The sequence below is a fragment of the Elephantulus edwardii genome, unplaced genomic scaffold, assembly GCF_000299155.1.
Source record: "Elephantulus edwardii isolate Elephantulus edwardi_28Jun2011 unplaced genomic scaffold, EleEdw1.0 scaffold00033, whole genome shotgun sequence".
In the NCBI taxonomy this organism is placed as follows: Eukaryota; Metazoa; Chordata; class Mammalia; order Macroscelidea; family Macroscelididae; genus Elephantulus; species Elephantulus edwardii.
The window spans coordinates 219,544-231,937 of record NW_006399783.1 but is presented as its reverse complement, the minus strand read 5'-3'; the positions used below and the strand labels follow the sequence as shown (position 1 = coordinate 231,937).

At 39.8% G+C, this 12,394-nt stretch overlaps 1 protein-coding gene and 1 pseudogene across 1 annotated transcript; one reads left to right on the top strand and one right to left on the bottom strand.

Moving 5' to 3' along the window:
- Positions 1–1,449: 1,449 nt before the first annotated feature.
- LOC102854641 (RNA-binding protein 25-like) lies at positions 1,450–3,801 on the top strand. Its single transcript, XM_006884324.1, has one exon. It carries the CDS (start codon positions 1,450–1,452, stop codon positions 3,799–3,801), a length of 2,352 nt encoding a protein of 783 aa, XP_006884386.1.
- A 7,060-nt stretch (positions 3,802–10,861) lies between these two features.
- Positions 10,862–12,394, bottom strand: part of LOC102870227 — a 22,124-nt pseudogene continuing 20,591 nt past the window's right edge.

Genomic DNA, 12,394 nt, shown 5'->3' with positions numbered 1-12,394 from the left:
TTCTCAGTTTTAAAATCTTCATAAGAGGACACTGCCCATATTTCTTCCAAAGAGTGGCTAGTGGACTCAAACCACCAATCTTTTGCAACAGGGCTTCTAATATGTGCCCTGTTTTATAATACAGAAGCCCTTATATATGAGCAAGAAACTTAAAAATGCAGTCAAGGCAAGGGACACAGTAGAATAAAAGTCACAAAAGAGGCATAGCCTGCATTATTGATTGACAAATGTAAAGCTTTGCAGCATTAGAGACATGTGGAGTTAAAAAAAACAACATAACAATCCAAGAACTACTACTGATAAAAATGTAATTCCTAATCAACAACCTACATCATGCAGGCAACACAACCTCGCTAGTTGAAACTGAGAAGGACCTGAAGCACTTGCTGCAGGTCAAGGACTGTAGTCTTCAATATGAATTGAAGCTCACTATGAAGAAGACAAAAGATTCTCATGACTGGGCCACTTGGATAATCTCTTGAGATTATTCTTTTCATTACTCTAGGGTAGGAGCGGGGTTTTTTGCATTTTCACAGAATCAACCCTGTTGTTTTATAGGCTGTCAGCGATTTTTTTTGAAATTTGAGTTAAAGTTTAGAAATAATTGGTCTTTTCATCCAATCATTCATAGACATTTTATAACTATAATTGTTGCCAGCGATTTCTTGAAATCAACTTTTCTTACAAGAGGAAGATTAGTACTAAGAGTTTTTCTAAGAAGGTGCTGGTCCCAGTCAATCGCTCCAATGAACACATCAAATTGGCTTCTAATTTCTGAAACAGAAACAACAGACAGAAATCCTTTAACAGAAGTCAACCCTTTCCCAGTCAGAACCTTGACCTCAAGATGGCGTTGGGTGGTCACAAGATTCAATCAACTCCAATAAAATACTGTAGGGTGGGTCCTCCCATAACCGTGGTCACAAGATTCAATCAACTCTAATTAAATACGGTAGGGTGGGTCCTTGCGTCAAGTGGTCACAAGATTTAATCAACTCCAATAAAATACGGTAGGGTGGGTCCTCATTTATAGTTCGGGCCTTTCTAGGCCCCAAGACGAGCTTCTCTATGGTTATCCTGGCTCTGTATGTAGATGAAAAGCCAATCATGAGGACTATCTATATGCGTCTTCTCTATGGTATTCTACTCCGCCCTCGGCTCGCAGTGCATGCCACGCAAGGAAAGGACTTCCGGTCTCACTGCATTTAAACACCTCTGACGGGTGAAAACCACACATCTGTAGCCTAGAAGGCTGCAAAGACAGTACTGTTTCCTCTGCAGCCTGTGAGTTCACACTTCTGAACGTGGAACCTCCATTGGAACTCTGGAGTAAGAATGTCTTTCCCCCCTCATCTGGATCGTCCTCCTATGGGAGAAAATGAGTTCTCGCTTCTGAACGCTTGTGGAAACCTGGAGCCTGGGAACCTCCATTGGAACACTGCAGGAAGAATGTCTTTCCCCCCTCATTTGAATCGTCCTCCTGTGGGAGTCCCAGCACTTCTACCAGGGATTCCAACCTCACAGTTTCCTGATTTTCCTCCACCTGTACCACCAGGAACTCCAATGACTCCTGTACCAATGAGCATGATGGTTCCTGCCCCAGCTGTCTTAGTGCCCACAGAATCCATGGTTAGAAATTATTTGGGAGCCATATGTGGTCCCGCTACTACAGTTTTTGTTGGAAACATTTCCGAGAAAGCTTCAGACAAGCTTATAAGACAGCTCCTAGCTAAATGTGGTCTGGTTTCAAGCTGGGAGAGGGTAAAGGGTGCTTCTGGAAAACCTCAAGCGTTTGGATTCTGTGAGTATAAGGAGCCTGAATCTACCCTCCGTGCACTCAGGTTATTACATGACCTGCAGATTGGAGAGAAGAAGCTCCTCGTTAAAGTTGATGCAAAGACAAAGGCACAACTTGATGAATGGAAAGCAAAGAAGAAAGCCTCAAATGGGAATGCCAGACCAGAGACCGTCACTACTGATGATGAAGAACCTTTAGATGAAGAAACAAAAAGAAAAGATCAACTGACTAAAATGGCCTTTGAAGTATTAATACGCAAATTCTCCAGTGAACTCAATGCCCCTTCACAGGAGTCTGATGCTTCTCCTAGGAAGAAAACGCAAGAAAAGAAAGAAGTGGCTCAATTGATTCCTTATCCACTCACCACTGAGGAGGATATAAATGATATAGAAATGGAAGAGGACAAAAGAGATCTAATATCCCGAGAGATCAGCAAATTCAGAGACACACACAAGAAACTGACAGAAGAGAAAGACAAAAAGGAGAAAGAAAGACAGGAAATTGAGAAAGAACGGAGAGAAAGAGAGAGGGAGCGTGAAAGGGACCGAGAAAGGCGAGAACGTGAACGAGAAAAAGAGAAGGAACAGAAGCGAGAACGTGATCGAGACCGAAAATGGAGCTCTGATCGGAATAAGGATCAGAGTCGATCAAGAGAGAAGAGCCGAGACAGTGAACGGGAGCGAGAGCGAGAAAGAGAGCGAGAGCGAGAATGGAAAAGAGAGCGAGAGCGTGAGAGAGAGCGCGAGAGGGAACGGGAGCGTGCGCGAGAGAAGGACAAGAAACGTGACCGAGAGGAGGAAGAAGATGCGTATGAAAGGAGAAAGCTGGAAAGAAAACTCCGAGAGAAGGAAGCTGCTTATCAAGAGCGGCTTAAGCACTGGGAAATCCGTGAACGAATCAAAACCCGGGAATATGAAAAAGAAGCTGAGCGAGAAAAAGAAAGAAGGCGAGAGATGGCAAAAGAAGCTAAGCTTTTGAAAGGATTCTTAGAAGATTATGATGATGATAGAGATGATCCCAAGTATTACAGGGGAAGTGCTCTTCAGAAAAGATTGCGTGATAGGGAAAAGGAAATGGAAGCAGATGAACTTGACAGGAAGAGAGAAAAGAAAGAACTGGAGGAAATTAGGCAGCATCTGGCAGAAGGACACCCAGACCCAAATGCAGAGCTCCAAAGGATGGAGCAAGAGGCTGAGAGACGTAGACAACCACAAATAAAGCAAGAACCAGAATCAGAGGAAGAGGAGGAAGAAAAAGAAGAAAAACGAGAAGAGCCGGTAGAAGAGGAAGAGGAACCAGAGCAGAAGCCTTGTCTGAAACCCACTCTGAGACCCATCAGCTCTGCTCCATCCGTTTCCTCTGCCAGTGGCAATGCAATCCCCAACACACCTGCGGATGATTCTCCCTGCGGTATTATTATTCCTCATGAAAACTCACCTGATCAACAACAGCCTGAAGAACATAGGCCAAAAATAGGACTTAAACTGGGTGCTTCCAATAGTCCTGGCCAACCTAATTCTGTGAAGAGAAAGAGGCTACCTATAGATAGTGTCTTTAACAAATTTGAGGATGAAGACAGTGACGATGTACCCCGAAAAAGAAAACTGGTTTCTTTGGACTATGGTGAAGATGATAAAAATGCTGCCAGAGGCACAGTGAACACAAAAGAAAAGCGCAGGCACATTAAAAGCCTCATTGAGAAAATTCCCACGGCCAAACCTGAGCTCTTTGCCTATCCCCTTGATTGGTCCATTGTGGATTCAATATTGATGGAACGCCGAATTAGACCATGGATTAATAAGAAAATGATAGAATACATAGGTGAAGAAGAAGCGGCATTGGTTAATTTTGTTTGTTCTAAGGTTATGGCTCATAGTTCACCTCAGAGCATTTTAGATGATGTAACCTTCGTACTGGATGAAGAAGCAGAAGTTTTTACAGTCAAATTGTGGAGATTATTGATATATGAAACAGAAGCTAAGAAAATTGGTCTTGTGAAGTAAAACTGTTTTTAGTGTTCTCTTTCAGATTTCTTCTTTCCCACCATTCAGAGGACTTCGAATTTTTCTTTTTCCTCAAAGACATTGTGAGATCTGTAATTTTTTAAATTTTTAATTTATGTATTAAATGTAGAAAATGTGAATTTTATTGTGTCCTCCAATTTGTTGATGCCCCTGTGTACTCCCTTGGTTGTAAATTTATCTAAGTCTTACCTTGGTTTTCTTTATATTCACCAGGTACAATTACTGCTATGTTTTATAAGCCGCAGCTACTGTACACAGCTATCTGATATAATCTTGTTCTGCTGATTTGTTCTTGTAAATATTAAAATGACTCCCTAATTCTTTTGCAAAAAAAAAATTTAATTCCGTTTTGGGTGAATATTGCTCTAAAACGTCCTAAGTCAGAGATCCATCTTGAAACATTCATGAATGCCTTTGCCAGAAGTTCCTTTTACTTAAATTAGCCCTTACTACATGCCATGACTGTAAAGAAGAGCTTGAGCATGGCAGATACTGTTGAAGATGGTGCTGGATAAGACACATTTTTTCTCTGTTGTTTGCAAGAACACTGTGAAGTATAGTCAGTAGGATGGCACCTAACAATAACTACAACATATGACAAGTCTTTCAAAAAGAAGGAAACAGATACCCTTGTCTTCAAGGAAGGTCATTTGCTGTAAGAAGTGATGGATAGGGGTTGGGATTGGGGGAGGTGCGGGGGGGATTGTGTACCAATGAGGGAGTTTTTCTTTTGCTTTTCAAGGAGTGGAGCAAACGGAGGGGCGAGGGGTGAGGTGGGGTGGGCAGGGAGAAGTGTGCAACAATAAATGAATGGAATTCCAAAATCTCTGTAGATGTTCATTGAAATGAAAAATAAATAAGGTAAAATATTTAAAAAAAGAGAAGGAAACATTCTATAAGAAAAAAAAAGAATATGAAAAAATCAAGAGCTTACTGCAGAACTGTTAATGATATTTCGGGAATCAATTTTCAGAGACATGTTACCTATCGATCATAGCATTTTTAAATTCTACTTTGAAACAAATAAATATGTTCATTCTCAAAAAAAAAAAAAAAGACGTGATGGATAAAACTACTATGGCTAAACCACAAGTTTATGGGAATAGAGATTAATGGGACAAAGGAAGGTTTCCAACAACTCAAAGCCAAAGAAACTGGTTTTTAAAGTCCTGGAGGCAGAAACAGTTTCAGGTGACAGGGGATAGTCAATGAACAGTGTGTTCACTGAATATAGCTCACTTATGGTGCTGCATTATAGACTTCAGTTCTTAGTTGGTTTATAGGGGTTAGCAGTTTATGGGCTTCAGGGTCTGAGAATTACTTAAAAATGCAAATGCTCAAGCCAAATATAAGACCTGACTAGAAACCTTGGAAGTAGAGTTCACAATCTATGTTCTACCAAGTTTTTAAAATGGCATGTTGGAAGCATCCGCCCTGTGTGGGAGGCCATCCCCAACGGGTCTTGGCTTTTGCATGAGCAATCCCAACTTTCATTACACTTGTGCCTCCTTCACAGCAGGATGAGCGCTATCTAGTCCACCCCGCCCCTTCCTGGAAAGGCACTTGCCTCAGTGGTTCAGTTCCTGTCCCTCAGTGCTTTAGGGCGTTCCTCCTTCCTGTGGCGGATTGATATCGTGTTGTTTGTTGTGCCTTTTGGATAATCTGCTCTGCTTATAGGTTGAAAAGGTATGGAGATAGGATGCATCCCTGGCGTACGCCCTTCCCAATTTTGAACCATGCAGTGTTCCCTTGCTCTGTTCTGACGACTGCCTCCTGGTCCAAGTATAAGTTTCGCATTAGAACAATCAAGTGTTCTGGGATTCCCATTCTTCTCAGAGTCAGCTATAGTTTGTTATGATCCACACAGTCAAATGCCTTTGCATAATCAATGAAACACAGATAGACATTCTTCTGGTATTCTCTGCTTTCAGCCAAGATCCATCTAACATCAACAACAATATCCCTAGTACCACGACCCCTTCTAAACCCAACCTGGACTTCTGGCAGTTCTCTGCTGATGTACTGTTCCAGTCATTTTTGGATAATCTTCAGTAGAATCTTGCTTGCATGTGAAATCAATGATATTGTTCTGTAGTTTCCACACTCAGTTGGGTCGCCCTTCTTTGGGATGGGAACAAATATAGATCTCTTCCAGTCAGTTGGCCAAGTGGTTGTTCTCCAGATTTCTTGGCACAACTTCGTGAGCACATCCACAGCAACATCTGTTAGCTGAAATATGTCAGTTGGTATACCATCTATTCCGGGGGCCTTATTTTTTGCTATTTTCTTCAAAGCAGCTTGAACTTCTGTCTTCATCACCATAGGCTCTGGCTCAAATGCTATTTCATTATATTCTTCTGTATCTGCCAATTCCTTTCGATACAATGACTCAGTATATTCCTTCCATCTTCTTTTGATACCTCCTGGATCATTTAACATTCTGCCTAAAGCATCCTTGATTGTAGCAATTCGAGGTTTGACAATAAAAAAGTTAATATCAATTATTCTCTGTTATAGTCTATATTTAACACTGGTAATGATATCACCTCTTTTATGATCTCTCTTGAATCCATTTTGATTTAGTTGCAGTTTTCTGTCAATGTACTGTTTCATCCATTTTTAAATTATTTTCAGCCAGAATTTGCTTGCATATGGTATTAATTACATTGTTTGAAAATTCCACATTTTCTTGGGTCATCTTTTTTGGTAATGATCATGAAATTCCACCTTTTTTCTGTCAGTTTTTTATGCTGTGGAGGCTTGCATGCTGCTGTGATGGTAGAAGCTATAGGGCCCCAAACACTGGCAGCTCATTCATGGTGAAGGTGCAATAAACTTTCCAGACTAAGTCAGACTAAGAAACAGGACTCACCATGCACTTCTGAAATAGCAAATGTCTAAAATTCTATGAACAGTAGCAAACCATTACTCATATTAATGCCAGAAGATGAAGTTCTCGAATTAGAAGGCCTTCAAATTGTGACCAAGAAGAGCTGTCTCCTCAAGGTAGAGTCAAATGCAATGGCTTGGATGAAGTAAAATTAAATCAGCATCCGTGGGAGCAGCATAGTGTAGTTGCCAAATCTATTATCAAGGATATCCTTAAAGTACTAATGAGGAAAAAGTGTCAATTTCAAGATTAAGGTATATCTTATTTAAACTATGATATTTTCAATTACTTCATATGTAGATGAAAGTTGCACAATGAATAAGGAAGACTGGAGAAGACATAATACCTTTGATTATGATGCTGCGAACAGTATGGAATAAACCCCTGGCCTGACAAAAGACCAAACATAAGTCACTCTTGGAGGAAATGCAACCAAGGAGCACCTTAGAAGCAAGAATGGTTAAATTTCAACTTGTATACTTTGAACATATAAAGAGATGCCAGTCCTTGGAAAAGGCATCTAACAACAACAATAACATACACACACACATACATGTGTGTATGTATGTATATGTATATATACACACGCACATATATATATATATATATATATATACACACACATATGTATATACATGTGTAGTTATGAATGAGAGAAAGACCTTCAACATAATGGAATGGCATAGTGACTACAACAGTCACTTTTCAGGAAGCAGAAAGACAAGACAATGTTCCAACCTGTTTTACATAAGTTTTCTGTAAGTCATGATCAAGGTCAACATGATAACACCTAACAATAGGAAAGTAATACATGTTGAAAGGATGATTGTACTAAAACCCCTCAAATTAATAATGCTAAAGTAAAAAATTGACAGTGATGTCAAGTAAAATATCAAGAAGTCATTTTTCAGACTCAGATTTATAGACATACTCTTTAATAAAAATGTCAAGTAGTAAATTATTCCTTTAGTTTATATAAATGTATGAAAGACAGAAAGACATTTGTTTCATATTTTTTCTTCAAGATAAAAATATTTAATAAGCATTTGATGTTTTGTGACTGTTGTTATATGCTTTGTTGTCATTCCTATTGACTGTATGGACAAAAGAATGAAACACTGTCCAGTCTTGATTCATCCTCTCAATTGTTCCTATAATTTGAGTCAATTGTTGCAACAAGTGTTTTAATTTATCCTACTGTAGATATTCAACATTTTCTCACTGTGCTTTAACAAGAATAATGCCTTCTTCTGAAGACTGGTTTCTCATAATAATATGTCTAAAATACATGACTATAAGTGTTGTCATCCTCACTTCTAAAGCATATTATCACTGTACGTCAAAGAAAGATTTGTTTAATCTCCTGAAAATGTATGGAATTATTAATACATTTCCCTAACACCGTAATTAAAAAAAAATAATTATTTTAAGGACCCACTATTTATTGTTTTCATTCTTAAAACGGATATCTTGTGTTTTACACTTTGAAGTTTCTTTTAAGATTTATCCAATGTTACATGCAATTTTACTTTCTAATTATTGCATCTATTGTGAATCCAAGTAAAATTAAATCCTTGACAACTTCAATCTTTTCTCCATTCATCATGATATAATCTGTTGGTTAAGTTAGGGAGTTTTATTTTCTGTATGTTAACTTGTAATTTATACTAAATGCCACAGTAAGTCATTAAAGTTATCTTCATTTTCAATAAACAATGTTGTGTCATGTGCATAATGCTGGTTGTTGGTGAATTTTCTTCCAATCCTGCTACCAAGTTTGTCATCACAAAGAGTCATAGATTATATGTTCCAAATATCGATTGAATTAAGGATGGTGGAAGGATGCAATCCTAATGTATGTCTTTTCTGATTTTATACCACTCACTGTCCCTTTCTTTAATTCAAGTGATGGTTTCTTGATTTACATACAGATTGCAGATGAGCACAATAGACAATTTTGGAATTTACTTTCTTTGTGATATTATCATTAAAAATCTTGTTCCATGTTTTCCGAATCTGGATTATATTTCTGACAGTTGTCAGAATGGAATTCTATATTGGTTTTTAAATAGTAATCAGCAAAATTTATTTATAGGTCATATCATTTGATAATTTCAATATTCTATTGTATCATCTTTTAAATTTAGAATTTTCTCTAGGGAATAAAAATATTAACCTATATTATGATATTTTATTACTTTTCTTATATTTATTATCATATGTATAAGTCAGACACTATTCTATCACCAGTTGTAGTAAAAAAATCAATTGAACATGTAACCAAAATGTGTTAATAATAATGCATGACTAGAATGCAAAAGTTGGGAACCAGGAAGAAGGAACAGTAGTCAGAAAATACGGACTTGGTGATGGACATGAGGCTGGGTATAGAATGATAGAATTCTGTAAGTCAACTATTTATAGCCAATACATTTTATAAGAAACATAAACGCAGGCTATACACACGGATTTCACCTGATGGGATGCCCAGGAATCAGACTGATTACATATGTGAAAGGAATCATTGAAGACGTTCAATATCAGCAGTGAAATCTAATCCAGGTGCTGTTTGTGGAACAAACCACCAACTGCTTATATGCAAGCTCACATTAAGCTAAAGAAATAAAAAATTTGATCCTGAGTCTATCCTCCTGAATTTAAAAACCAACTCAGAAATAGGTTTGAGAACTTGAACACTAATGAACAAAGACCAGATAAGCTGTGGGAAGATATCAAGAATATCATTCATGAAGAATGCTAAAAAAAAAAAAAAATCATTACAAAAAAGAAAGAAGAAGAAAAGACCAAAATGGATGTCAGAAGAAACTCTGAATATTGCCCTAGAGCACCAAGAAGCCAAACTAAAGGGAAGAAATCAAGCAGTTAAGAAGCTGAGGAGAAGTTTTCAAAAGGCAACTCGAGAAGACAAGGTCTCTTTTTTTTTTTATTACTTTCAATGAACATTTACAGAGATTTTGGATTTCCATTCATTCATTGTTGCACTTTTCTCTCCGCCCACCCCACCCCCAGTTTGCTCTTCTCCTTGAAAAGTAAAAGAAAAAAACCTTCATTGGTATACAATCTCCCTGCACACCCCACTCCACCCCCACCCCAATTCCGAGTATACTCCATTCTGCAACCCTCATTCCGTACTCTTATGATAATCATAATACCCTAAAATATATTCCTTTTAAACTATTCTCTCCCTCATCTGCTTAAATACAACGAACATAATTTATCCAGTTTTTCTCAGTCTTACCCCCACTCTGATGTCAACCTCATTCTATCTACAACAGCAGCACCATATAGTATTTGTCCTTCTTGACTGAGATATTTGACTCAGCATAATGTCCTCCAGGGTTACCCATTTTGAATAATATTGCATGAGTTTCTTGTTTTTCAATGCAGCATAGTATTCCATTATGTGAATTGGCTGACACAGAATAATTTCAAGAAAAAAGACACATGAGCAAGAGGCAATGGTGATGAAGGAACAAGTTCAGGCTGCTCTCAATAACTTGGCAAAAAATAAAGCCCCAGGAATTGACATATTACAGCAAATCCTGGATGTGCTAACCATATTGTGCCAAGAACAAGAGGAAATTTACTTGGCCAAAGGACTGGAAGATTATATATATATATATATATATATATATATATATATATATATATTCCCATTTAAAAAAAAAGATAGAGTGTGCCTTCCACTTACAATATGATTTTTCATGCTCTTATTGTTAGAAAATTCCATGACTTTTTTTTTTGGCTGTGAATATATTTATTCAAAGTTAGAAAACAATGACATTAAGCTTTCACTTGGACTATTTACAGTGGGGAGATGGATACATATAGTACTGTACAGTAGAAAGAGGTGGCCACAGCCAGGCCCCTGTGGGCTGCAGGCTGGGAGTGGATGTGGCTGAGGGGAGGGATGGAAAGACAGCTGCTGCTGACCAAGTCCTCTGCTACCGGGCCAGCATTCTTCTCTACTAGAAGAACCTGCTGCTCTGTAGAAAGTGGTCCACCTTCCTCTTTTACCCCTTCCTAAAGGAGCTCTTAGTTAACGGCTCTGAAATGAACACAAACCAGTGAAGCCAACTCCCAGCTCAGGGGTGAGAGACCTTTCAACAAAATTCCTTCTGGGCAGGATCAGAAGATGATGCGTTTCCCATCTGCTGGATTCTGCTCCACGGGACAGTAGCGACACTTTAACTTTCCTCCATTAATGAGTTTGTTGAGTGCATCTCGGGAGATCACATGGCCGCAGATGAGCTTAATGGGAGGGCTGGAATCTGTTGTCTGCTGCCGGAGGATGGGACAAGCAAACACTGAGTGGTACCAACACTTCATTCCTAGTTCAATTTCAATCGGCAACTCATTCTTGTGACTCCAGATCCCAGTGCACTGCCATTGTTCAATCACGACTTTGATGTTCCTCAGCACAGGCAGGGCTACACAACCAGAGGCAAAGCTGACGCTGAGGGGGGACTCTACAGAAAGCTCCAACAGGGAACAAGCATCCAGGGTGAAGGTTTTCACAGATCTCTGCCCCCTGGCTGTTATCCAAATGGTGGCGCAGGGCTACTTCTCCAAGCCAAGTCGCAAGTACACTAGGCTGCCCATCATCACCTGGATCTCACGTTGGTGTAGCCTAGCAAAGGGCTTGAAGTGGCTGCAGTAGCTGAGGGCCTCTAGCTGCTTCTCAGGGCCGCCAGCCAGGAGGCGGATGAAGTGCGGGAGGTGTAGTTTGAACTAGAGGGAGCTGTTGAGTTCCAACAGGCGCTACCTATGAGAGACGGGCCATTCCAAGGCAGGGCTCAGGCATTGTTCACGCAGAGCTTCCAGCATTTTCTACTCAGCTCCAAGAAAGGTTGCTTGAAGTCCAAATCCGCATTCAGCGTTCATTCCTGGCACAGCTCCTCGGCAACACTGAGCGTGCCCTGCTGGTACAGGTGCTCGACGATGGCCATCTGCAGGATCTGCTGCTGCTTCTCCAGGGAGTCCCACACCGCGTCCGGGACGACACCGCAAATCTCAAAGTTCCTGTCTATGGTTTTGCCCACAAGGGACACGCTGCTATGAATGTCCTTGTGATCAGAAGCCAGTTTCTGCACAGTGTCTTTGATCTTCCAGCAAGGTGGCTTGAGAGAGGTGTCCCCTGGAGAGCTGCGCTGGCCAGCTCAGTTCTCACCTGGCCCACGTAATACTGCAGCTCCTCCAGGCTCTGCTCACAGTGCTGCCCACAGGTAAGGAACTTCTGGAGAACCTTGTCCAGCTCTCTCTCCACACATGCACACTGCTCCCATGGCCTTCCCAGAAAACGTCGGGGGTCTGGAGGTCCGCCCAGGAGACTCTTCACGGAATCCCCCCACTTCCACCATCTCCGAAAATTCCATGATTTTAAGACTTGAGTGGGGCAAATTAAAGAAGCACAATTGCTAATAAATTTCCAAGAATAAAGTACATATTTAGATTGTAATAATATACGTGAAATAGTTTTGTGCATTTATTTTTTTTTTATTTTCTAAATCTTAAAATCTTAACTCCACAATAAGGGATTTATCTTTCACTGCTCCACAAATTGCTTGTCTGTCAGATACTCCTCTAAATCTGAACATTCAGATTAAGACAGACTAGGAAGAAGGATTGGCCACCCACTTCTGAAATAGCAGAACCCTGAAA